The sequence below is a fragment of the Lissotriton helveticus genome, chromosome 7 (genome assembly GCF_964261635.1).
Source record: "Lissotriton helveticus chromosome 7, aLisHel1.1, whole genome shotgun sequence".
In the NCBI taxonomy this organism is placed as follows: domain Eukaryota; kingdom Metazoa; phylum Chordata; class Amphibia; order Caudata; family Salamandridae; genus Lissotriton; species Lissotriton helveticus.
The window spans coordinates 1852013160-1852040902 of record NC_136068.1 but is presented as its reverse complement, the minus strand read 5'-3'; the positions used below and the strand labels follow the sequence as shown (position 1 = coordinate 1852040902).

The window sequence follows — 27743 nt, the reverse complement described above, 5'->3', positions numbered from 1 at the left end:
GACTGCTTAGGGGTGACATATTTATATTTAAAAGGAAGGTTTAGGCCAGCCAAAAGGGATTATTTTGACATGCCAAATATGCAGTATTAGAACTGCGCAGACAGGTTACATTGTTAGGCCTGCAGTCATGTCTGCAACTGTCACTGTAGTGGGTGGCACAATGGCATCTGCAGTTTACTGGTGACATTTGACTTACAGGTCCTGGGTATACTTTATACCATATACTAGGAACTTATCAAATTGAAATGTGCCAATTGGGTGCATAGCCAATTTCAACATGTTTTAGAGGTCAGAGTACATTGGCTGGGGCCTAGTTAGTGGAATCTCAAAGCAAAGTAAAAAAAAAAACAGCATCGGTCTAAACAATGAGGATGATCATACAAAAATAGGTATTTTCCTACATGCCCCACTCCAGATGAAAAGTGAGGAACAAATCAGCCATTCCCTTGGCAGTTCTCATCATCTAATTGGAAGGACAAGAAAAAGGCTATCTGCATTGGTATGGTCAGTCCAAGGTCTGTGTTCCACTGTAAAGTCCATACCCGGTAGGGAGGTAGACCATGTCAACAGTTTGGGGTTTTCCCATCTTACCTGCATGAGCCATTTGAGAGACCTGTGGTCAGTATGCATCTGGAAGAGAGTACCAAAACATCTTCATCACTTTATCAAACCACAGCATAGGGTTCCTTTGCTATGGCACTGCAACACGGCAATGTAGTCGCCTTGCGATAAAGGTAGCTGATTGATCATGAGCCTCATCATTTGGCTGTGATAACACTTCAAAAGAATTTGTTTGGACCACAAACATCTTGCTGAATCGAGGTGCTTTGAGTACAGGTGCTGTACACAGTGTCTACTTCAGTACATCAAAGCCTTCTGACACTCCTTAGTCCTTAATACCTTCTTTGGATGCTTCTTGAAGGGTATCTATGTTGGGGGGCTACAATGGTGGCATATCCCTTAGCAAATCTCCTAAATTATAGCCTTTCAGACTCAGGAAACCTTTGACCAGAGTCTGGGTTTTAGGAAGTTCCCAAGCCATGATTGTCTGAATCTTGGGCTGGAGAGGCTCCACTTATACCCCACCCTCAACTTAGTGGCCCAGGAACATCACATACCTCTGCCCCACCTGGCACATACTGGTCTGAATAGTCACTCCTGCCTGTACCAAAGTGTGACACTTAGGTGGGGCATAGGGTCTGCTTCCTAGGTCACCCCCACTTTTTGCTGATTCTCTGTTTTTTTACTTTAGTGTGGCTGTGGGCCTGCTAATCAGACCCACAGCCCAGCTGTTCTCTCTCTAAATTGATACCATGTACTTTAGGTACATACCAGATTGGATATAGGGTCACCTTTGTAAGCCCCTGTATAGTGTACCACAGGTACCCAGGGCATAGGTGCATCCAAGGCCTACCAGGGGCTGCAGCATGTATTATGCCACCCCTGGCTGGTCATCTAAACTGACACCACAGGCTGATCACTCAGTTTGGGTAAGGTGGTGTAATCACCCATTACTTAGATATAGTATATCTATATCTACCTTATATATCGACACATAGTAACCTATAAGTCACTCCTATGGCAGGCATTAACAATCCTGGAGGCAGAGTGCTTGGTTTTATGTGAGAGGGTGCCCTAGCATGAGATGAGCCCCTCTGCAGCTTTTGGAACCATCTCCTTGTAGCTGTTCTATGATATAGCCATACCATATACTCTTAAGTGCATTATAATCCTCGTGGTTAATGCTAACTTTGGTTTGGCTTTATCAAAACATGTTGTGTAAGGTGTCAAACACTTTGGAATACTACCCACCCCTGCCAGTTCTGGCGGCGGAGGTAGCATTCCACCCTTCTAGAGGGAGAAGACATGTAGTTTCTGCTTTACCCGGTTAAAGGTAAACAGAGCCTCAGCATCACAAAATGGATGCTGCTGCTACAGACACAAGTCTGACCTCCTGCTGCTGGACGAAACTCCGGCAAGGGAGCCTAGACAATAGGTTTCCTGTCGCCAGACAGCCTGTAGTGTATTGGGGCAGGGTGGGTTGAATGGAAAGATGCTTTTCCAGACACTGCCTAGGGCACACAAGGTGCTCCATGCACAGCCCGGTTCAAACCAGTTGCTGGGGACTCCGCTCTGGCGCGAAACTGGGCAAAGGGAAAGGGGTGTAACCCTCCCCCAGGTCCACCCATAGGAGGGACCTAGCAGGTAATCCAGCCCCTAAAATCAGTATAAAGATAGGAGCTGTGTCAAGAGACTTTAGATTATCCTGGACTGAAACTCTGAAACGAAACTCTTGGACCTTCGACGTTCTATATTGACTAGAAGACTGAAGACATCTCCCTTGTGGTCAATGAATGACCACCCTGTGCAAACAGGCACCACCAGTAACTTGCCGGTTTGCTTTGTCGACGCTCCTGCCGGAACCCAAAGACTCAGCGACTCAGGGACTGGACTTCCAGAATTCTCCGACTCCGATCCACATCAAAGCTGAGACATGTGGCGGACATGAGAGACGTGGGACCGGACACCCTGGACTTCCTGCATTTTGCTAACTGCTCAACTCCCGAGGTACCCTCGCAGTTGTTCATTGGGGTAGGAGAATCCCCAGACCTGAGCGCTATTTGCACCAAAGCTTATCCCTCCACACTCCACGAGCGTCGCGTGGGGCCTGCTCCTGCATTTCAGATTGATGCGTCTTCCCGGCTGCTAGCCCGCTGGCTAGTTAGCCCTCTGAAGACTTCCTTTTGAATGTACACTGTTGGCCTGGTTACTCCAGGCTTGCTCCAGTTTCCCTGCAAAGGAGAAGCTCCCCAGACCTTGCTGGTCTGACTTGAAGCCAATCTTCACTTCCTGCGTGGGTTAAGGTTGCCAAGGCTTGTTGGGTCCAATCCGGATACCGACGCCGCAGTCAACTAGATCCTTCATGGGACAGCTCGAATCCAGCTCCTGGTCGTCTTGGACGCCTCCTGGTCCTAGTGGCTGCAGAGACAAGCTTCACCTCCTCACCTGAAATCTCCTCGACATCGCCTGGTTCCTTCCTCTGTCCCCTCTGCTTTCAGGTTCTTCAGTTCCTCAATCCACCCTTGGATCCACCTGGACACCTTTCCCCTGGTCGCCTGCAGCACTTCTTCGCAGATCTCCATAGGAAACATCGACGAAACCCGACACCTAAAGACACCTATGCACCCGGCTGCCCTGGGTGAGGTATCTCGAGTACTCCGGTGCTCCCGTAGGTATTGACCATCCAAGTGTCCTTGTCTAAAGTGGTTTTGTTGTAGTCCATCCGGAAGTGCCCTAAATCTTTACCTTTGTAACTTTTACGTTCTCCATTCTAAGTCAATGGTAACTCGCGACTGTGTTTAGACACTGCACGCGTCTCCCGTGTGTCTCCTACTTCCTAACCTTTGGTTGTCTAGTGTAGCCCCAGCGATTCCCTAGGCCCTAGGCCTATTCCCTATTCCTGAAGTGGTTCTTATAGCACTTACTTAGTATATGGTTTGTGAGGCCCCTGGGGCAAAACTGTATTTGTACAACTTATCGTATGCTAATTGAGTAACTTGTGATGTTCTTCTATCTCTGACCTCATAAAGAAGTCAGAGGGGTTGTGTTAGAAATAAATGCATATATATTTGATATATACCTTGTGTGGTGTTCTTTCATTTGGTATTCAAGGGATTATAATTGGTAAAACAAACAGCTTCACATGCTTTTTGGAGTTTAGCCCAAGACTGCTGGTCCATGCTACCACTAGGATAGCTTGTCTATAAGGTTGACTTTACAACCACCATCAATGAGGGTAATTTAGACAGGTTTAAAGTTTAACTTAAGAAGACTTTTGGTATTCACAAAGGGCATTTAGGAGTAGTAGAGTCAGGATACCTAACTTTAGGAGTAGTAAAGTTAGGAATCCTAACTTTAGGAGTAGTAAAATTAGGATTCCTAACTTTACTATTCCTAAATGCCCTTTGTGAATACCGAAAGTTGTAAAGTTAGGATTTTGTCTCAGATTACTTTTGTTAATCGGGCCCATAGTGCCTTGCGGTACAAGGGATAGCCCCCAACAATCATCTGACGGTCTTCAAATATTATCATCCAACTGCACAAACAAAAGAGAACTTGTGCACCTAAAGGGCCAAGTACAAGACAAAAAACATGTAATCCACATTCTTCATCTCAATAAAGAAATATTAGTGAAAGAATTGCTCTGATAGAATCCATAACAAAGGACTCCCAGAACTCATTCCATTATAACAAAGATGAATGAACATCAATGCAAATACTGGAGACATAATACACACTCCAAGAAAGATTAACAATAATACCTCCCTGGTATAAAGAACATTGTTTGAGCAAAATGACCATCGAAGGTTACAGAATGCATTGTAAGGACGTTAAAATGACAAACAGATTTGAATCTTATATAGGTATTCATCAATTATACCAGATGTATAAAACCTCGCCACAAAGATGTATATCTGGATATACACATTTATGTATCAAGTATCACCCACCACAAATTCCGAGTGGCCAGACAACTCACGAAATTTCAATAGCAAAATATAGATTGCTGGGTCGCAAGGATCTAAAAAGTTTCCCCCTGCATGGCCTACAGAGCCATGGTCAGACAGCCTGAACATAACTTCTAGTTGTGGACACGCTCGAGGTACCAAAGGCAAACGAGAAAAGAGAAGCAACCGCATCTTACATTAAAAACTCAATTCTGTTTTCTTTTCTTGTTTAATAGAAGACAAAAACATACACACAGCCATGTATACACTATATACATAAAGCCAACCCGAACTGAGAAATCAGTTCCATAACACTCGCCAACAGCAAGAACATACTACCACACTTGTGATTCAAAACAAAATTTTATCGTAAGTCCAAGTAGGACCTATAGATATAAATGACTCAATATATACCATTTACACTTCTTCAAGAAGCAATAGCCATGATTTCTTGAAGACTGTTAAGTACAGAGAAAATAAGATACATACCTCAAGATGACAGATAAAATTGACCTTCAGCCAGAATAACATATGCACAGAACATTGTAGGGGAGCTTTCTATAAAGCCTAAAAACCTCCTACCATGTAATGCACCACCGAAACAGCCTTAACAGTTTCAGACACTGTCTCTCAGACATCTTGAGAAACAGAGTACACACCGCCTTGTTCCAAAATTTAACAAATAAATTACCTATACCCTCCAACAAAGGAGGAAACCACAAACTTGTATATTCAAAAGAATATAACCATAGACTCTGAATTTGCCAGCACTCATAATGAATATGCAGTCTGCTAATGAAAAGAAAACAAACTGCACTGATTACCCGCTAAGTAAAACCAGAGGGAAGTGAAGGGTAACAGGACCACAAAAAGGGTTCCACGAAAGAAAAAGAATGTCTATGAGCCTGCAACAATAGCCCTTAAAGAGCATACAACGGAGTCCAAGAAGGACTAAACTAAATAGTTGAGTGATGCCCACATGCGGCAGCATACTCAGAGAACCAACTGATAGACTGCGAAAGTGTACACATAAACAGCAACACAATAGCAAACCAATACTCCACATAGATTAAGATGAATACCACCAAAAAGGGTATGAACTTCTGAGACTAAGCTCCTCATCAGAGTAAAATGAAAGAACAAAACAGCTATGCGCCCGCAAGGGTAGTCCAGAGAGCAAAATAGCCAAATCCGGAGTCAAGCACTCTCACAGTAAGAAAAAAGCAATGCGAGGAGCAAAGATGGAATCTGCCTGAGCTCACGCTGCTCGGCTGCTCACGCCGGTCGCGTAATGCTCGGCTTGCTGCCCTGCGCCGCCCTCAGAGATGCCAGATCATCACGCACGCCAGTTCTGCTCCTCGCTGCAAACACTGAGGCTGCTTTTTTCTGAAAGGGGCTCTGCTCTGGTGATCTCGTGCCGGCCAAAGGTTAATCTATTTACCCTTCCCGCTCGCAAAAAGCTGGTGATAAAAACACGGGACACTTTGCATTTCTCTACAAAGTCGACCTTTTGCCCGGCTTTTTCCGCTTCCCGAGTAGTCTTTTATGAGGTCAACGAACTTTTGGACCTCTGGATTGTTGTTTTCAAAGACCTCTGTGGAGCGAAGCTGCTTGAATCCAGCAGGGCCATTATGAGTGCTCGAGGGGCTCGAAGAGGCACAAAGCAAAGGACTCCGATTGCCGCCACGGACCCCAAGGACATCAAAACTGCTAAAGATGCCACCTCTGCCACTGAGGGAGCACCTAAACCTAAAAATGAGGTTAGTGGGGATAAGAAGATGCTGGCAAAACAGTGGGGCAAACCAGGGGTGGGGGGGCGCCCAAAGATTCTAAAAACACTGAGACTGTTCAACCTCCCCCTGCAAAAATCTTTATGGGAATTAAAAAAAAATTGCTAAATCCCAATATGAAGCCCCCCTCCTCTTGCATTAATCACCTTCCAGCAGATAACGTAAAGGCATGGGCACTTCACGCTGGGAGCGGAATGGATGGTGCTGCCCCATCCACTGTACCAGACAATGACACAGCTGAATCAATAGAACCTATAGGGGTGCAGCCTATCCAACAGACACAGGCACAGGCACTAGATAACATACTTGGCGAGAATAGTATGGAGGCTCCACTGCTCATCCCTGACTCTGACCCTGGCGAAGCAGGGACTAATAAAGTGATCCAAAATCTGACGGTTCCCCCCGGTTCCCAGATGCCCTGGACACCCGACGCAGGAGGGTAAGACTTTTACTCCGATGTCAGATAGCACTCCAAATTCTTCCAACAAAGGTGGCTCTGAGGAATCCAGCGAGGGGGACAGCGAGGTTTCACTCCAAGACACAGGCACGGTGCAGCGATCTAAAAAGCCCACCATCAAAAATAAACGTCGCAGTCAGCTAAAGTGGATTTATTCCGACTCTCAGGTATCATACCCCTTAGAAGAAGACGATTTAAACTCTACTCAATGGGGAAGTACCAGGAGCCTTCAAGCCGACACCTCTGAACCTTCTCTAGCTGCTATTCTGACCTCCATCAAGGAATTCCACGAAGAAGTCCGAGCGGATAACCGCACTGCTAAAAATGCTGCCAAAAAGCTGCAGGGTGGGCTCAGGCGGTTGAACAAAACCTGTGCAGACATTAGTGACCGGGTCACGATGGTAGAGGCACAAACAGAACACTTGGAAACTGAAGCCCTAGCTACCAAACAGCAGGGAGAGCCTAATACTGCCTGCATGATGGATATGATGACAAAAATTGAGGAGCAGGAAAACCGTCAGCGCCGGAACAACCTCCGCCTACTTGGTATTCCGGAGGGGAAGGAGGGGGACGACCCCAGGCTCTTCATAGTTAAATTACTAAAGGATTCCTTTCCAGACCATCCGGAATGGGATTGGGACCATGAGGTTCAGAGAGCGCACCGGTTCCCTTTTCATCAAAAGCGACAACACAGCGGTGGCAACTCCTCAGGAGGGCAACCTAGGGTATTTCTCGTGTACTTTGGGAATTTCCTCCTTAGACAGATGATTTATGACCAGGCCCGCTTTAATTCCAAAAAAGGTGCAAATGGCGTAACTTTCTTTGCGAAACCAGATTTTTGCCATCAGACTGTCGAGAGGAGATGGCGAATGAGACAACTAATTTCCCCTTTCCAACAGCTGGGGGCGGAAGTGTATCTTATGGTCCCCTCAAGGCTCAAAGTAATTCTAAACGGGAGCACCAAGGTTTTTCTCTCTGAGATTAAAGCGGGGGAATATTTGGAGGAACTGAAACTCAGGAAGAAGTAACATTTGTACACTCTGTCCAATGAGTTGAACTAGACCTAAGCCGAACCCTCTTTGACCCGGACTGTGGCATCTTTTTGACAGTATTGATATTCGCTCTATTTTTTGCTATGCGGCTTCTTTATCTCTCTATGTTATTATCACCCTATTTTTCTTTTCCACGTTATCACTGTATCACTGAGCACAGTCAAGAAAAAGGGGCATGCGGTCGAACTGATGAACTAGAGCTTAAGTTTCTATCAATCCGGCGTGGCTGGCAGTCGGGGCTCAAGTTGATTATCATCACTCAGGCTCTGCCTGATTGCTCGAAAAAGGGGGATGGGTGGGGGAGGGATGGGAAAGGCACTTCAAGAGAAGAGATCTGCACAGAACAACTGACCACGGATTTGTTAATCTTTCACATACACATGTACTTATAAGATACACTTGCCTTGGTACAAAACAAGTTATTAGGAGTCTGATGAATTATTATCCTTTGGTTCTTTTTCTTTTGTTTTTTCTTTTTTCTAAATGGCTAAGCTAAACTCTTTAAGAATTGTCTCTGTGAACATCTGCGGATTAAATGATCACTCCAAAAGGCAGAACGTGGCACTTGGGCTTCACTCTCTGGGGGGGGACATCAACTGCATACAGGAAACTCATATCGAGGGCTCCCAGAAACACTTATTAGATTCCTAGGGTTTTCAAGTCCTGGGGGCCACTACACGGGGTTCCAAAACCAGGGGGGTGGGGATATTGGCTGAGAAAAGACTTTCTATCTCTTCACCCCAGGTCAAGGCTGATTCTTTAGGCAGATGGGTGATCACTGTGTGTCATGTTTCTAATAACCTACCTTTTACACTTTGCTCAATCTACGGGACAAATGTAGATGACCCAGGAGTCATCAACTTGGTTTCAGGGGAACTAGCTCACTGGCCCACCCCTATTGTCCTCTGTGGTGATTTGAATTTGCATTTACCTTCCAACTGGGATACCGTTAGCCACTGGGAATACAAGGGGAGGAAAACCCTGGTATATCAGGCCTTGATAGATCTTGTGCAGATGCATGGTCTGAGAGACTGTTGGGCAAAACTGAACCCCTCCTAGCCAGGGTACACTTTTTTTTCTGCTCCGCATCACACCCTTGTTAGGCTGGATTACTTTTTCCTTTCATCCTCAATTATTAACAATTGCACTATTGAAATGGCCCCACGCTTTATGTCCGATCATAATCCCCTTATCATTAACATCAACGGTCTGGGGAAAGCTAGAGAGGCCTCCTCCTGGTGTTTTGAAAAAGCTTTACTACAGGACCAGCTGTACAAAACACATATGCAAGGGTGGCTAAAGGAATTCCTTGAGATTAATGTTGGCTCTGCCTCTCTAATGACAGTCTGGGATGCTTTAAAAGCTGGGATCAGGGGTGAAACTCTTGGATTCTCAGCGCGTAAAAATAAAAAAGAGAAAATGGTGATAAGTAGCTTACAGGGGAAGCTAAGGGTGGCCGAAACCAAATTGACTCACTGCATTCAAACAAGACAAGACATTGAGACAGTGCAGAAAGAGGTAGTGCTGGTTAGAGCCGAAATTGGAGCAATTTTTGCTGAAAAAACTGCGGCAAAATGGGCAAGCACCAGAGAGAAAAATTATGAGTGCAGTGACAATATCGGGCATCATCTGGCTGTTAAGACCAGGCAACAGGTCTCCTGCAATGAGATACGTGCAATTAAACTCCCATCAGGGGAAGAGACTAACGACATAGATCACATAAGAAAGGGTTTTCAGGACTTCTACACCAAGCTCTATACGAAGGAGAACTATGGTCCCAGTGACCTAATCGCTAATGAGACCACCTACTACCTTAGCGAGAGCAACCTCAGTTCTCTTTCCTTAGAGGATAGGGAAATGCTAGATATAACTCCTACATGGGACGAGATACTGGAATCCCTTAATAGTCTGCCTGATGGGAAAGCTACTGGGCTGGATGGAATCCCAGTAGAGTTCTATAAGACTTTCGCTCCACAAATTAAGACAATTCTTATAGAAGTAATAACCTCTATCTTCAATGGGACTTTACCACCAGCATCCTGGTCCATGGCCAGAATAGCTATTTTTCCAAAAAGGATAAATCTCCAACAGAGATGAGTTCGTATCGACCAATAACGCTCATTAACTGTGATTCAAAGATTTTTTCCAAAGTGCTAGCCAACAGAATCTCTTCAGTGGTCGAATCGTTGGTCTCTGAATGGCAGCATGGGTTTATCCCGAAAAAAGGAACCACAGAGCATGTTAGGAGGGCCATTACTCTTTTTGACGCTGCACAGGCTGCTGGAGACCTGATATCACTTACACTCTTGGACGCTGAGAAAGCCTTTGATCGGGTCTCCTGGCAATTCCTGTGGGCAGTCATAAGGAGAATGGGATTCGGGCCAAGGATCACGCAAGCAGTACAAGCCCTTTATGTAAAACCAACAGCTTGTGTATCCGTTAATGGACAACTTACCGGGCAGTTTGAGATCTCCCGGGGCACCAGACAGGGCTGCCCATGCTCCCCTCTGCTGTTCGCCCTCTATCTGGACCCCTTTATCAAGCAAATAGAGAGAAATAATGAGATCCTCCCAGTCTAGCTACAAGGCAGCTGTACAAAGATCATGGCTTACGCCGATGATCTGGCCATCACTTCACCTGATCCCTTAAACACTATAGTGGCCCTTGAAAATGAGGCGCTAAAATTTGGGAGGCTCTCTGGCTATGCCCTGAACCAAAACAAAACCCAAATAATAACCAATAGCCAAGTACCCTGGACCGATTATAGAGTGGTTCCCAAAGCCAAATTTCTGGGGGTCTCTATCTCATCAAATCTGGATGAAATTGTTACAGATAACCTAGCCCCCTTGGCATTACATACTAAAAGGGCTCTAAAACAAATCAACAACCTACATTTAACCCTTGTTGGCAGATGTGATGTCATAAAAATGACATATTTTCCAAACTCCTATATTTTTTCCGCACAATACCTCTGGAATTCAGTAAATCTAACCTACAAAAATTTCAACAAATATTCACACAGTTTATTTGGTCATTATCCCAACCCAGGAGGGCTTTAAGGCAGCTCTGTCTACCAAAAGAGCGAGGGGGTGGGTCCTTTCCTAACATTACTCTTTACTATTGGGCTTCGGTATTACAATTCAGCGCAGAATTGTTAAAAGAGGCTCCACCCCCGCAGACTTTAGGGCTTCCCACGCCCTTCCAGCTACTATTGGGAGAACAGTCCTGGGGCTGTGTACTTCGGGAAACAACCTACAGATACTATAAAAGGGTGAGATTCAAGACACTACTAAACTCTTTCAAAACCTTCCGCGGTATCCGAAAATTCTTAGGGCTGGGCAGATTCAACTTCTATACTCCCACGCTGAACAAAGGCAGCTTGCCTGCTATCTTCGGCAGGGCTTACTTCTCAGACTGGCATAAGGCCGGAATATTGAAACTGGGAGACCTTATCACTTGTGAAGGAGTGGTCCCTTTTTCTGAGCTATTGGTTAGATTCAAACTCAAAAACGAAGACGCATTTAAATACCTCTCTGTATCTAACTTTTTGTCTAGGAAAGCAGGGGGGGCCTCAGGATTCAGGGAAATTGACCTGCTTAATACTTTACGTAAGCCATTAACCCCCCAAATTGGCCTGCTATATAATATCATAAATAGGCAGACCCCCGACGACTTACAGCACATAGCTGATAAATGGCACAACAAAACTAACACTCCTAACACCACTTTTTTTAACTCACTTGCCCTTTCACAGAACATTTTAATCTCAGCCAAACTACAGGCGCAGCACTTTAAAACCATTTTCTTTTTATATCTCACTCCTAGTAAAATCACAAAGTGGGGGACCGGCCAAGGCACCCTATGTCCCAGATGCTCGGAATTTGCGGCCAACTCTATCCATATTTTTTCTACCTGCTTAAAAACTCTCCATCACCTTAAACCGCATACAGGAATTTTTAAGGGAAGTCACAACTCAGCCTATTACACTGAATCCAACTATTATTCTGCTCGGAACACAGACAGATACTTATAAATTGAAAAGAGATGGTTTAATTTTTATTGCGATGACAGTTTGGCGGCTCTGTGTGGCCTCTGCCTGGCTTGACCCGGAGCCTCCATCGTTCTTACATTGGCTAGCCAGATTTATCGCTATGTATCATCTAGAAACCGCCGTGTACACAAAGAAAGGAAGGAAAGGACGGAAAAAGGGCCTGGAGGTGTGGGAAAAACTGACATCTTGGCTGGCACAGTCAGGAGAACCTTCACTCCATCCCGCTTCTCCTCCCTAGCCTCTTTGTAAACTAAATACTGTTTTTTGTTATTATTTATCTACTTTTTATTTTCTTTTTTCTTTCTTTTTAACCGACTCCTAGGCCCTGTGGTTTTTATTCATGTATTTTCATATTTTGCTTCTTCTTTTCTTTTCTTAAACATCTGTGCTCTCTGTGCTTTTTTGGTCTACTGTGTCTTTATCTCTTGTCTAAACTATACGTAGATTTTTTCTTTCATTGAGGGGTGGGGGGTTGGGTGCTTTATTGAAATGTTCTATGCATTATTTCTTTACGTTGACAATAAAAAAAAAAAAAGCAATGCTTAACACTTCAACACCACAAATTACACTAACAGCAGAGGCAGGATTTAAATCCTCAACCTAACCTGAAGATCCATGACCGTGGCTGTACAAAAGAGAGGCAAAAGACCTTATTACAAGCGACCAGTCATAAGGTATTTTATCGCTGAATCTGCATGGATGTCAAATAAACAAATACTATGAAAGGCCATTTCTTTCAAACTCCTCCCGAACAGTGTCGTGGAATTCAGACTTGCGGAACCAAACGTGTCTGTGAAGAGCAACGGACCAAGCCTTGGCTCTACCAATAGAATCAGTGATGTCCATTGCTGACTTAAAATTAAACTTCGCCATCTCACAGCCATCTTTCCCAAGCTGCAAGAGTTCAGCCCTGATCCCTTCAGGAAGGGAAGGTGGCAGATGAGTGACAGAGTCCCATAAAACATATGAAACACTGCCTAACACTGCCTAGAACACAAGGCGTGTTTAACAACCTCAAGGCTGAACTAGCCAAAGCAAAGATATTCCGATCACACAAATCCAACCACCTAGAATCTGTACCTGGTCGAAGCAAGGGAGAAACATCTAGATATGGCGAAGCCCATACAGCTTTAACAACGAGCCCCTTCGCGGTAGGGTGTTGAGAAAGACAGACCGGGTCGTCCATAGCAGGACAATGGCGATGGGAAATGGCACAATCAACAGAGACCCTGGTCACTGGCCTCCCGTAAGTTTCCAGCAGAATATCATATAGAGACTCTCCATAGGGCAGCAAAGATTCAACACCTGTCTCACCCTAGCAAAGCAGATCCACCAAAGGATCAGATGTTAGAGTTACAGAAGGAAGCTACAAACTTTAAGAACACAGCAGCTCTCTTTACAACTTCAGCATAAGCTGCACTAGCCTCAGTCGCCATTCGCGGCAGAGAAAGTATATCAGAAACAGGGGTGGTTTTTTAGACTTCTAACCTCATCCAATGCAGCCCAAGAACCTTCCACAAAAGGCTGAACAAACCCAAAGCAATAGACATCCCCGTCATCACTTGAGCCACTTTGCAATGCTGGGAAAGCAGCAACAGAGCATGTTCAGACCCCGGCGTTCAAAGGAGAAGAGGCGGGAACCACAGTAGCTGTGAGCAGCGCCTCCGATGCCAACCGACATCGGGCGTTGTCGTATCGACTTCATGCACCTTGAGCAGCACCGCCGGCTTACATCGGGGCAGCATTGTATTGACTTCACATACGATTTCCTCTGCCATCGCCTGCATCACAGCCGGAAGCTGCACCGGGCTGTGTACTGATGCTGTGATGACCCCAGGAACACAGTTGAGGCCTACAACTGTCGTAGAGCGTGAACCCGCCTGCATGTTTCCAGTTGGAGTACCCTCTACCTCCTTGGGTCCTGGAAGTGCTCCAGGGGAGACATGGACCCAAAAAGGCATGCAGATCATGAGATTAGGCCTGCATCTGGGTCATAGTCACCCTGGCTCCAGGATAAGGAGGGAGGCACAGGGTCAACTCTTGAACAGCGTCCACTGTAATGGAACGTGAGGAGCCAGCAGAGACCACATCATAAGGCTGTGAGGCCATAATCAGCTGCTACTTCGATTCCTTTTAAAAGGATTTTCGCAACTAAGGAGAGCAACGCTCACGGGAACAGCTCCTTGAATGGCTCTAGGCGGGAACCTCAGAGCAGGAAGGAGACCAACGTCGCCTAGACTCAGACCGTGAGAGTTGCACCATCAACAGCTTCATTCTCCTTTACCGCAAAGCCTTAGGCTTCAGCAGTTTACAGGCATCGCACTTCTCTGAGGTGTGGTGCTTGCCTAGACACCACATGCAGATGGAAAAGGGGACCGTAGCCGAGCACAGGTCTTGCACCCTTTAAAACCCAAAGGCATAGGCACAATGTTCCCTGTCGCAAAAAGGCGTTGAAGTAGGCCAAATGGCCTCAGGAACCGTTTCTCCGGATCCCCGTTGCAGTGCGGAAAAGAAGAAACTGACATCTAGTGCGCAGGAGGGGACTTATATGGCGCCAGTGACGTCACATCCAGAGATGACGTCTTGGCGGAGCTGTACGATGCCGTCCCCCAGCATGGAGAGGTGGTGCTAAAAAAGTTGAGTGTGACAGAACTTCTTTACTTTCGCTGACATCTGAGTCTAGTTGACCAACCTTTAGGTCTGCCCCATATGCCCAGCCACTGGAATATAAAGGGCTTCATTTAAAAGGAGTGCCCTGTAAGGGTGGGGGTTCATCATTTTCCTGGTGCTGCAGGTTTTGGCCCCCTAGCCTCGCTTTACAGGACACCCTCTTCCCTGTAGATCCTGCGTCTTCCACTGGTAACCTCCTATTCCTGTACTTCAGCCAGGCGGAGAAGGACTTCCAATGGTTGGGCACTCTATCTGCGCTTGGCAGAATTCCTCCTTGGAGGTACCTCCTTCCCAAGGCAGCTCTGTGAGTTCTGGCAGTTCTCTCAAGACAGACTCTTCTTCCCCTTTACACTACAGATTCTCTCCATGGGGTTCAGATACTTTCCCACTGTGGGAAGTTTTGAGGTTGGATTCTCATGCCTCTTGTCTAGTTCATTGTTCTAAAATCTACGATCCCATTACTTCCCTGACAAGCTGCCTGGGCCCTAGTGACCATACACACCCTCTAAGGCTGACCCACTTGAACTTTGCTTTCTGCCTCTACTCAAGCAAAGGTTTTGAGATGATCTGTAATCAGACAATCCACTGGAATTACAGGGCCCAGAGCTACCTTCTTCAGGCCGGTAACCCCTCCCTGCTCAATGATGAACACTGATATCAGATGAAATGTTAACTTATTGTCAGTGTTGACTACCATACGGTGACCATCAAGGGGTTTTCTCTTTAGTTGAATGCTTCAATGATGTTCTTTGATGTAAATCTGGAGAATTATCGCGAACATTCAGAGAAAAATGAGGCCTCGGTTATACTTCCAGTCAACAGATCTGAATTTAAACTGGAAAAATGCATTCTATGATGCTTTTCTGTTAAAGAAAACTATACAAAAGTGTTCTGGGGTCCACACATGGATCAGGGAGCATATCAATGAATATCCTATGATGCAGAAATGTTCTTACTTACCCCTTAGCAGGTTGTGTTGCATTTGCCATGACAGTGAAGAGATGGAATCAGCTGCCTTAGCAGACTACAGGCTGCCCTATTCATAAGACTTCACCAGGCAGGTCTAGGTCTCTGTGCCTTTATATGATCCACCACCACGGAGGTTACTCTGTTCAAGTTTTGCGGTGAGAGCGCTATGTTCAATTAACCTAGCCAGCAAAGCTATTGTTACTGAATAAATTCCCTCCCATGTCTCCTACCCATTTGTGGTGCACTCATTTTTTATGTTGCGATGTCAAAATAATGGGGTTGTGAGATAGGGAGATGATAGCTGCAACCTCACTGTAGTTCCCTTCAGTGTTTCATACACCCTCAGGGAACTGCTCCATAGGTGATTTTTATTGACAGATGTGATCTTAAACTTGTTGAAAGAACGGATAGAACCAATCACACCATAGTGAGGAGGGTTTATCGAAAGGGAAATGCTTCTCTTCGGTCGTTAGATGTGGATATATGGCATGAAGAACATGGAGTTTAGGAGCACTCTACCAACGGAGCCACAGGCCACCCTTCTCAGAATGAATAGTGCTGACTGGGGAATACTGCTAGCTCACAGACATATGATCTCACTATCTACAGATGATGCACTGTAATACATAGAAAACATGAGAAGGGATCTGCCAGTAGTTATAGGAGCTCTGACAGAATATAGGGATATCTCCAACCTAAGAAAAATTGGATAACATCACGCATCTTCTTCATTAAACCACTGTATGAGCTATACCAAACATGCTTACCGGCAACTAACCCCCGTTGGGAACTGCCATCTTTCCGGTACCTTGGTATGCAAATATATCAAGAAGATGCGCCTCTAATCGGGTAGTACTTGTGAACACCAAAGTTAATTGCATTTTGATGTACACTCTTGTTATTACTTATTGGCAGGTTTGTTGTATCCAAATTAGCAGTTCTGCCTGAACTCCTATATGGTTTCATCTTTGCTGGTGGTTCTTCACAGACATTTGTCAAAGAAATCCATATGATGCTTTCAAATGTGATTTGATGCAGCAGGAGGAAATGGGTGGCACTGGGCAAACTTCAATTCCCTAAAGTGGACCAGAGTGCCCCCGACGATGAAATGTACTGCATGGCAGCACAGCACACCTGCAATTGAGACCAAAAACTTAAAAGATGAACTTCCAGGAGTCACTGGAGGAAGCCATACTCAGAGGTGCAACGCTGCTGATGATCAGTCCCAAACTAGTCAAAGTTGCCAGAGTATGCTTGGAAGATTGTACCAAAGGCCTCAAACAAACAGCAATATACTCACCAGAGATCTTTAATGACTGCCATGCGCAATTTCACGAGGTGGTTCAACACGGAGATAAGCAACCTTGGATCACTGCCTTAACTGACACAGTGGGAGATTTATATGACAATGGAACACTCTGCTCTCCCAAAACATTTGAGGGAGTCCCACAGTAACGCACTGGAACAATGTATGATGTACAATGCACTACAATGTGTTTTTGTTCATCATGCATTAATAAGTAGGACTACAACATCTGTATAAGGGTGGATGATTGTGCAGAACGCTACAAAAAAATTACGTTTAAGTGACAGTTTTATAGGAAATGTTACCTATCTTAATACAATTAAAGGTTTTTTGTTTTGTTCCATTTACTCATATATTTCTGATTTGTTGTCAGTTTAAGTATCTAAATAGGAGTTACCTTTGAAACACTTAGCTCTGCACAGACAACATGTTCCAAACTTGTCTGTGTCCTCTATGTGGTCCCTTGTTGGTGAAGATAGGGCATCTTTCTTTTCTTTGTCTTTTGAAACCTCAGGATGTGTTGATTCTTTGGGATTTGATGTAGATTGATCCATTGATTACAAAGTGCCCCTTTGTTTTTGTTTTTCAGGGAAATTTACAAAAACTATGTTACTGTGATATTTGTCCTGAAGGATTAAAACGAAAAAAATGACATTCATAAACACGGTTTCCTATAATGTCACCAATTTGATACTGACTGCTTAGGAAACGAATGAACTGTATTTCCGAAACATGTTTTCATCAAAAGCAAAAATGACATTCTTGTAACTACATCATGCCTTGTGGTAAATGTAGATTATCATTCCCTGAATCATACACCGGTAAAGGAGATATAAAGTGAAAGATTAACAGAATAACCCTTGCAGAAGAGATGCAGAGATGTAATGGTGGTTCTGCATCATAGATATCTTCATCATAGTCTTAAAAGAAAGGTCATTCCACTTGGTGAAGCAGGGAAGAAGCAAGCTGGCCTGTAACTACTGGTCTCCACTGTTGGTGCCAGGCTAGAGCAGAGGCAACATTGTCCTGCTTAGTGTCTCTTGCAAAGGACACCACCATCTCAAGTGGAGACCACACACACAAACCCTTTGGCAGCAGAAGGCTCAGCTTGCACAGAGAGTGAAAGACATCAATTAATGTACAGTACACAGAAGGGACTCTGTGGTAAGAACAGTTTTGGGGACATGTTAGCACAGTCAACTGCTATACTTTCAATATGGTTGGACAGGGAATCCACAAAGACACTATCAAACTTTTACCAAGTGAGGGCACGTGTTGGGATTTGCACCACAGGAAACGTTTTAGCAGTATCAACTGCTCCTACTTTTGATTTAAACAAAAACAAAACCACAAAAAACACCCTACCTATGGTATAGCACTACATTGCCCTTCAACTTTGTGAGTACCTTCCTGTGTGTTGTAACAAAGCACTTTTTTTCTTACATAAAAGCAGAGGATTGACAATGATATATTAACTATTTTTAAATGTTTTACTGAGTTCCAAGACTCCAATCCCACACCACCTACCTGAGTAAACCTTGAACTTTTAAACTTAGCGACCTTGAGGGTCGAGCACTAAAAGGGTTCACTTGGTGTTTGAGCTTTGGGTCGAACTATAAGGTATACCCCCAGGCACAAGTGAAGTAAAATGCTCTCATTTATACAGTTTGATCTCAGTAAGCTCTGTGAGTTCTGAAAAAGTTCCAACACATTTTCTTATGATTTGAGGTTTTAAGGGAGAATACTATGCTTGTTCAGGATTAACAGCTGAAATCATAAATGTAAGTTATGGAAAACCTTGCTATGGTAATCCGTTTATAATTTTCCCTCATTAAGAGACTTTCACAATTCTGAAACATTTGAGAAAAAAAGTAAATATTGGCCTCACTCTGACTTCCAGGTGTTGAGTTTTACAAATTACGCCAGTAGTTGTTTGCGCTTCATGTATTTCTTACCCTCATACCTTACAGAAAGGTTTTGAACAGGAAAATTAGAAGCCACTTTAATAAATACAACATCACAATGTTCAAACCTGAAAAATCGAACCGCTTTCATCTCTGTATATCACCGATCTTTTAAAGCAGAACGTGGCTTAACAAGTACTAGGAAAAGCGAATGTCTCAACGCAAGACTCATACTCAACCTCCTACGCTGTAGCCACATCACACCGCATCTCAGGAAGCTGCACTGACTTCGTATTCACAAGCGCTGCCAATAAACTTCTCACTGATACATTCAAAGCCCTCCCTACATAACACATGACCAGAATAGCTTACCAAACACATGCACTTTCACCAAATCACCTGACACCAATGCTCGGCGTCACTCTCACTAGCACATACTCCCCAATTCCGCAAAAGCAAAACTGGAGGTCGCTCATTCTCCTACATCGCACCCAAGACATTGAACGACTGCACTCAACACATCGGTTTCCTACTCACTTTTTGCATTCCACAAGAGGCTGAAGACCCGACTTTTCATATATGCACCTTGGGATCACACACCTATACACCCTGTCCTAGTGCCTTGATACCCGCTTGTGTGATTAGTGTGCTATACATATTAACAAAACTAAGAGGGGTTAGATTTCTTCAGTCAATGGTCGAAGTGGGCAGGATCGGAAGAGCGCAATGTGCCCATACTTTTTTTAATTCAAGATAAAGAGTTCCCCAATTTTTTGTGAAAAGATAACTATCCAGGGACAGTTAAAACCGAGAACTGCAATGCTTCATCTGAAGTGTAAAGCTGGGAGCCTACTGTGCCGTCTAACTAAAGGAGGGGCAGACAACTAAACAAGCCTTCTTTTTAGGTCTCGCTGGCGTTGCAGCGCAAAGCGCTGCCGCCAACGAGACTTATAGCCGCCTTGCTGTCTCCCAAGGGAGACAGAGCTGTGGACGAGCCGATCCAGCCCTGTGCACGAGCCGACTCAGGTCTGTGAACGGCAACGTGCACGCTCACGGCGTCACGCTCCTGCCCTCCGGCGTCTCTTCCGAGGCGCGCTCCAGGCCGACGGGCTCCACTGCAGGCTCCAGCGCAACGTCAGGTAGGCTGTATTTCACCCTTTTTTTTTTCAGCGGGGTCCTCTTCAGCCGCGCTTGTTTATTTATTTAATTATTTTTTCGCAACGGGCCTCTGTGAGCGGGGCGTGATTACGGGGCTCTGTTTTCCTCATCCGAGTCAGGTGATCCGCTCAACTGTTGTGCTGTGGTGTCGACATTGCCTCTGGTTTCCTCCGCTACTCGGGAGTGCTACCTCTTTGAGTGTGTGGATGTCGGGATCACAATTACTACCTCTGGGAGCCTGTGCCATGGGCGGGGGCACCAGATTCAATGAGCTCTGCCTTGCTCAGCTAATACGTTGCTTCAGGCGCTTCTGCGGGGAGTTCTCCTGCTGCGGCTGTCACGAGGACCTCGGGTGTCCTCCTCCTCCGCTAGCGTGAGGATCTAGGCCCATACTGGCTCCCGGATCCGGCGTCACCTCATTCAGGGCACTGTCCTATTGCCCAAGGAACCGCCTGCACCTACGGAGCAGGTCGTGGCGTTCCTGGCTCCCCTCTGGTCACTCTGGCTATTTGGGGTGCTTTCCTCCCACATGGCAACAATCCCACCCCCTGGTCACTAGCACTCCCAACAACCCTGCTCTTCTTGCTTCTAACCACGTGCGGTTCTGGGCCCAAATTGACACTTGTGCCCCAGCCCTTTGTCTTTGCTGCGGGTCACAGGAGCGATCGGGGTCTCGCACTTCTCCCTATGCGTCTGTCTCTGCGATTTGCTCAGTCTCCCCTGCAGTGAAGGGCCTTGATTCTCTCGGCGACCCTCAGCAGCTACCTCCACACCGATCCTGCTCTCCTGACCTCCAGTTGTACTGCCAGACCCTCCGCCTCCTCACACTGATGTCTTATGTTATCACTGCGCCCACTCTATACCTGGAGGCGGGTCGGAACATCTGCCACTTAATTTTGCCATCCCAAGGGTGGGGGATTTTGGCGTACTTGCATCTGCCCAGCTGGTGCACCTCTCCGTGGTGCTCGTTACCTCCGGATATCGATTAGGCTGTGCAGGTCTCCACCTGTTTTGGTCTCCCTTTTGGTTTTTACCAGGTCCGATCTTACATTGCCTGTGTTTTCTTTCCTATGGCAGCATATGGTGCCTCCGCCAATTTGGGAACGTTTAGCACAACGCGGCTTCAGGGCTCAGCAGGCATGTCACAAGTGGGGCCTTTCACTTTCCCCTGCTGTCGCACATCGTTCTTCAGCTTGCAATAGCCTCATAAAGGACAGTAAGCGGAAACCAGGGTCCACCCGGTACCACAGCATGTGCACACATGTTCCAAATAACCAATATCATTGAAACATGTTTATTTTCACCAACCTTGCCTAAGCCTACTAAGTTTAGGTACAGCCGGCCACGAAACACAGGATGCATTAGATATCTTCAATCCTGCAAAGTGAATGTTGTTTTTATTATACCGAATTGAGGATGCAACAATGGTACTGCTATAAGCTTGAAAGCAGATTTTTGTTATTTGAGCAGGTTTGCTTTTACTGCCTTGTATTTGTGAGCAGAGTGGAGAATATTGGTGTGCCTGTATAGAAGCACTGCGCTCTGGAATGCCCAGTGAATATTTTCGTAGAGTGCATTGGTGATATTTCTTGTGTTTTGTAAGGATATAAGGAATGGACTTGAAACAGGTGCTTACAGCCCTGAAGTTATATTCTTAACTTTTCAGGCAAAAACACCTCAATGATTTCTCAATAATAAGTGTGAAAGCATTGATATAACTGTGTTGTTCCTGCTTACATTTCACATGCTTTACATAATCCTCCATTCCCCATGAGCGTTTCCTATTTCCGGGATGTTGTTACTTCAACAATTTTTAGAGTCAGCATATTACTCTTGTCTCTCCCCCTCATAACCTATTTCCCATTTTGTGGTTCTCCAGTGCTGCGAGGTCATACAAATGGCAATAGCGCCATGCAAATATCATCACTCCACTGCACAGAAAAAACGAAAGTAAAAAGAAATTGTCATTTTCAACACCAAGAGCTCTATCTTTCAAAAATGCGAGACCTGTTGCATTGCAAATGCTTGTTATTTTTTGCCAGGGCGCCTGCTTGCCTGAAAGAAATGTAAATGTGCGTAACTGGTCAATTTACAAATGTAAATCACTTGAAGCTTTCTGATGGCGCAGATTTATTCTTTTTGCATCTTATTGCTAATGGAGTTAACAGCTGAGCTGTAAAGTGTGCGCTTTTAAAGGGGAGTTTAAAAAAATTGTGCTATGTACACAGTCTGGGTATTACTAAAATCTATATTTTGTAAGCATGTTTTTTTTTCTGAAAGCTTTTTGTGCATTTTGTAGCAGCCTATCTTTTACTAAGTGTAACGTAATATTAAAATAATGACTTTGGTTACAGAATAGAAGAAAACGTATGCAGAGAATAAAGCAATAAAGGTGTCATACAGTACGATCATGGATTCCCAATTGAATGGTTTGCATTGATTTTGAATTTAATTTAAGATTAAAGTAATGACTTGGTTTACAGAATATAAACAAACAGAATTATGCAGAGCATAAAGCAATAGAGGTGTCATACAGTACGATACTGGATTTGCCTTTTTTTTTTAATTAACTTGCACTCATTAATAATGAGTTTAAGCCTTGGTTATCCGATATGTAGTAACCTGAAGGAAAAACACCGAAAAAGGTTACAAAATATGTATAATTTTTTTTAGCCCCATCTTTGACCCCGCCCCACGCTCTCAGCCCTCCCACATTGCGCACAGCTTCACAATTCATATTTCTCAAACCCTTTTTTAATGCACTTCGACCCTTGCTGTCCAGTTCGTTAAAAACAACAGTGAAGTGTCGAACGAGCACCGGCATTGTTCTTAGCGAAAGCATTGACCCAACCTCGCATACCCTCAAGCCTCACACGATTCCTGCCCTACCTCCGCTTGTGGCCGCGGGGACACCGGAGGCGGCGACGGGCGGGCGGACCTCGCTGACCAGATGCGTCCTTGGGTTTGAGGTACTGTCTTTCAGTAGCGCGAGCTGCCGCGAGCACAACGGTAACTTTTTTAAATTGCGCACGTGGTCACCTCCCTCACGTCCAAGTACACCTGCCTATGTTTCTCTCTGCGCATGCGTGCGCTCTTTACTGTGGCGCGTGTCCGCACAGTGATAAAGCATGCTTTTAACGTGAGCCCAGGATGAATAAAATGACGGATTTTGAGGATTTTTCATGGAAGAGCCTTTATTATCAGTTCCCTTCAAGAGGGCACCCTATAAATAAAACGGGTAATATGCGACCACTTTATTTCAAGCATGGACCACTGGTAATGTTACCTCTTGGAAAGCTACCTTTCTTGCTTTATCTTTCCTCCAACTTTCTATGCTTTCTTTCATTCGTTCCACCCTTCTTTGTTGACTGTTTTCTTTTTTCTTTCCTACTTTGCATTCTTTTTTCAGCTCTCTCACTCCATTGGCCACTCACTTATATTTTCTTTACTTTTTCACCATTTTGCTTTCTGTATCCATGTCTGATTCCTTTGCCACCACTTGGCTCCCAACACAAAACTGTGCCATGGTAAAAGCTGTCCCGAAATGTTACTAGCATCTGCATTGCAGGCTGCAAGTCACACTTAAAAGTAAAGAAGAGCCATAAAAGTTTAACAAATGTAACTGATGGAGTGGAAGTTTCATTCAAATTGTAGGGGTGCATCATAATCATGTGCAGATCGCACCCATATATAATATTGTGTTGGGAAAAGTGAGGCGTTAGACTAGTGAAATGTATTAACGTAAAATTGTGATGTATTTTAGGTTACTGAGAAGTATGGAAAAATTAATGTAGGAAATGAATGCAGAGGAGTAATGTTAATCTGCGATGCCGAAGTAATGTGTTCTTATGTTAGCTAAAATCGTAAGCCAGAAATGCAAGCCCCTGAAAACTCTAGCTTTAAAATGAGCATTCTGAATTGCATGTGCACTGTGGAAACTGCTTTTTCTCATGTTTGCTTTGCAGGTGGAAGGCTATTTTGTTGGGGAAAAGTAATGTCTTTGTTTTAGGAGCTGGGAAAGGAGAGAAGTTACAGTTATATGGCTCAAAAGTGATAAAGCCGGAGATGGCCAAACAGGCAATCTCAGCCGCTAAAACTGCTTACTTCTCTACAAAAATTCTTAATTCCGCGCAAAAATCTAAAGCAATCTTTGCCATTGTGGAAGAGCTTTCACACCCGGACAGGGTGACCATCAAACCCCTCCCATCTCAGGCACTATGTGATTCCCTTAACCAATTCTTCACAGATAAAATAAGTAAAATCAAAAACAGCATTTCCTCTGGATCTCCCGTGATGTCCCCCAAAGAGGCTATTCCCTTTCTTAACCCCCACTCCCTGACCCAGCTTCCACCCATACTAGAAGGAGACTTTTTCTCTCTGCTTAATAAAGTCTCATCTGGCTCCCCCACGGATTGTTGCCCACCTGTGATCCTCCGTGCTGCCTTCTTGGCTTGCCCTGCCCCTCCGCTGGCCCTCCTGAACAATTCCATTCTGCTCGGTGAGGTCCCCAGCCAGTTTAAGAACGCTGAGGTGGTTCCCATATTAAAAAAACCTAACGCTGACCCCGCGGTCTTGGGTAACTTCCGTCCTATTTCTCTTCTCCCTTACCTGAGTAAGGTACTTGAAACTCATGTAACCAGAGTCCTCAGTTCTTTCATTGAAGATTCCAACTTCCTAGACTCCCAGCAAGCAGGGTTTAGACCTGCCCATTCCACGGAGGCGGTCATCCTCTCTGTTATGGAGGAACTCCGTAGAGGTGCCGACTCCAACATTAGTCAAGCCCTGATCCTTCTGGATCTGTCGGCGGCCTTTGACACGGTCGACCATACCATCTTAGTCGACCGTGTCAAGGAGGCGGGCATCAGTGGGACGGCCCTTAATTGGGTCCGCTCCTTCCTGACGGACCGCCACCAATCTGTCCGACTTTCCCAGTTCTCCGCCGATAGGACGAAGCTCACCTGCGGCGTCCTGCAGGGTTCGTCCCTGTCACCACTCCTATTTAATTTGTACCTCACCCCCCTGATCCGCTCCCTCCGGGGAAGGAATGTCACTGCATTTAACTATGCAGATGACATTCAGCTCGTCTTCAACCTCGACTCCTCGGATGAAGCGGCCCAGGACTTTCAGTGTACCCTATGTCACATCAGTAATTGGATGGGTGCCCACCACCTTAAACTCAATCCCGACAAGACTGAGCTTGTTCTTGTCGGAGGCCCATCCAACCCCTGGAACTCTTCCTTCTGGCCCCTTTCCCTTGGCCCCTCTCCCTGTCCTGCGGACAAGGTGAAAAGCTTGGGAGTTTACATTTCCCATGATCTTTCAATGAAGCATCAGGTCAGTGCCACTGTGTCCTCCTGTTTTTTCCAATTAAGGAAGATCCGGAAAATAGCTAATTTCCTGACTACCGAAGCCCTCACCTTGGCACTGCTGGCATTAGTCATCTCCCATATTGACTATGCCAACGCCCTGTATGCAGGTATCCCACAATATCAAATCAAAAGACTACAGCTGGTACAGAACCAGGCTGCTCGCCTGATCTACCATCAACCCAAACATCACCACGTCCGCCCCTTGCTTAAAGCTCTTCACTGGCTCCCTGTATCGGAGCGCTGCAAGTTTAAACTAGGATGCTTGACCCACAAATCTCTGGCCGGCATCGGGCCTTCCTTCATCTCCTCTCTTCTACATCCTTACGTTCCCTCTAGGCACCTCCGATCTTCTCACCATGCGCTTCTCCAGACGCCTAGGTTTAGGCGCAAAAAACACGGTGGTCTTAGATTTTCTTTCCTGGCTCCTTCATTCTGGAACTCACTACCATCGGAACTCAGACTCTCCTCCTCCTATCTTCATTTTAGGTCTCTCCTCAAAACTCACCTCTTCCGCAGTATCTACACATAGGCACTTATCATTTCCCCGCTGTGCCTCTTGCCCAGCGCCAAGAAACCGTCCGGTGTAAGTCGCGCTTTACAAGAATTTTTTACATTACATTACATTACATGGTTTCACATGGGAGAAGACCTGAGAACCAAGGACAAATGTTTCAAGAATTCACATGAAGAGCATCGTAGAAGGTTGCCTATGACTGTGCCTATTGCGAATCGGTCTCAAGCTGCGTATTATGTGAAAGATACCGGTTGATAATTGAGTTTTGGAACTAGGGAAAATAGCCCACTTCGTCCTTGCCTCAAGAGGGAGAGCATCTTAGAACAAGCTCTTTCATCTGTGATAGTGGCTTTATGCTGCTTGACCCTTTTGATGGTGGAGAGACCTCTTAGGAAGATTCCATGAACTGACTCCTTTTTATCCTCTTTATTGAAAATTCTATGTAGGGATTTCCCACAAGGGTTGCAGGGGTGATTTTTGGTGTACACTGGTCAAAGTTCCACTCTAACTATGGATACTGTGTCAACTCCTAGAGTTCTCACTGCTTCTCGAACTCAATCCTTTGTAGACACTTTTTTCATTGGTATGAGGGCATCAATATAAGACCATTTCCTTTCTATTGACCATATGTTTCTGTAGCTGCAATCACTCTTTTCCAATCATATATACAGAGTCTCTTTTTCTTTACTTTAAGTAAGTCATCAGGCGTTGAGTATTTCTTTTAAGATTCTTTATTTAAACAAACAGATTTTTTTCTGGCAGACCCTGCCAACACATTTCATCCCGTATATGGACTTTATCAGGGACTAAAACGAGTTATATACATATATAACAATCAATACATTGTATTGATTTAAAAATCATTTTACAATTTTATATTTCCACTTCATATATTTTTTCAATTCTAAAGCGTTTTTATAGAAAAACAACTATTAATCATGAAATATATATAGACATATATTTCTGTGGTACATTTACGGGATCACTCCATGTATCTGATGTTACTGCATGCTGCAAAAAAGAACCATCAGATTGTGTCTCTAGAATAGACCTAGGAATAATGAGCCTGGCCCTTTCATCACAACTTCAGTGATACCCGAGTGCCAACTTGTATAGCTGGTGCTTCACAATGCCCATGGCTCTATTGTCCAATTTTCAGGTGCAGGGCACTATTGAACTGTGTACTTAACCACCTCTTGACTGAATGGGAAGGACGTATTTCAATAAGGCCAAGTACTCAGCCAAGATCACCATACCAACTGAGTCTTTTAACCTCACCAACCCTCAATAGAAATAATACCATTACTGTTGACTTCAGAGGACGTGACATCACATGCAGAGGTGTAGCTCAATCAATAATGTTAGAGGGATGCAGTGCTGTAAGTGGGATGAAAAGGTGGGGGTTCTCTTAAAAAGCTGTGTCCCCAAAAAAGCATAACTTAGGAATTCTTTCCAAGCTGTGTGGCCTACATAATGAAAGGTAAGGCCTCAAACGTGTAATCAAAAATGTAGTGCCTCATGCCACCTGAATAGTACTTGGGTGCCTCTCTTTGACATTTCTTTTACATCATCCAGGCATACAACAGATCTGCATCTAAAACAAACCAGATGTATTGACTATGTCATCATCATCATCATATATCTTTTTTTGGTCGTTTGTAAAAACCATCAAAGTGTGCAAAGTATAAAACATAAATATATCCGCAATTAAAATAGTATTAAACCATTGCAATCGCAAATACAAATGACATATCAAATCAATTTAAGAACATGAAAACGTACCATCAATCTAATCATGCTTATGGAGAGGAGCAATGCAACCAACAGGCATAAGAAAGATAAATCATATGAATCGGCTAGGGGAAGAAAAGTACATGTATTTCATGAAAAAATAAAACAAGTAAGATTAAGACGGTGTCATAACTACACAGGAGAATTTTAGAATAATATCATAACTAACAAAGGAATTTTTTACAAGTGAACCAAAAGGATAAC

At 44.7% G+C, this 27743-nt stretch overlaps 1 protein-coding gene across 4 annotated transcripts in view; it reads right to left on the bottom strand.

Annotated features, from left to right (window-relative positions):
* The window catches only part of LOC144770833 (C-type lectin domain family 2 member B-like), a 356826-nt gene extending 333904 nt beyond the window's left edge, over nucleotides 1-22922 (bottom strand). For 2 of the 4 annotated variants that reach the window (XM_078655611.1, XM_078655612.1), the window contains exons 1-2: nucleotides 22755-22922; nucleotides 17201-17429 (exon numbers count right to left, since the gene is read on the bottom strand). In XM_078655611.1, coding sequence (XP_078511737.1) covers nucleotides 17201-17357 — 157 coding nt within the window. In that variant the 5' untranslated portion in view covers nucleotides 17358-17429; nucleotides 22755-22922. The remainder of the gene's footprint in view (nucleotides 1-17200; nucleotides 17430-22754) is intronic. The other 2 variants (XM_078655613.1, XM_078655610.1) reach the window with 1 other exon arrangement.
* Nucleotides 22923-27743: the final 4821 nt, after the last annotated feature.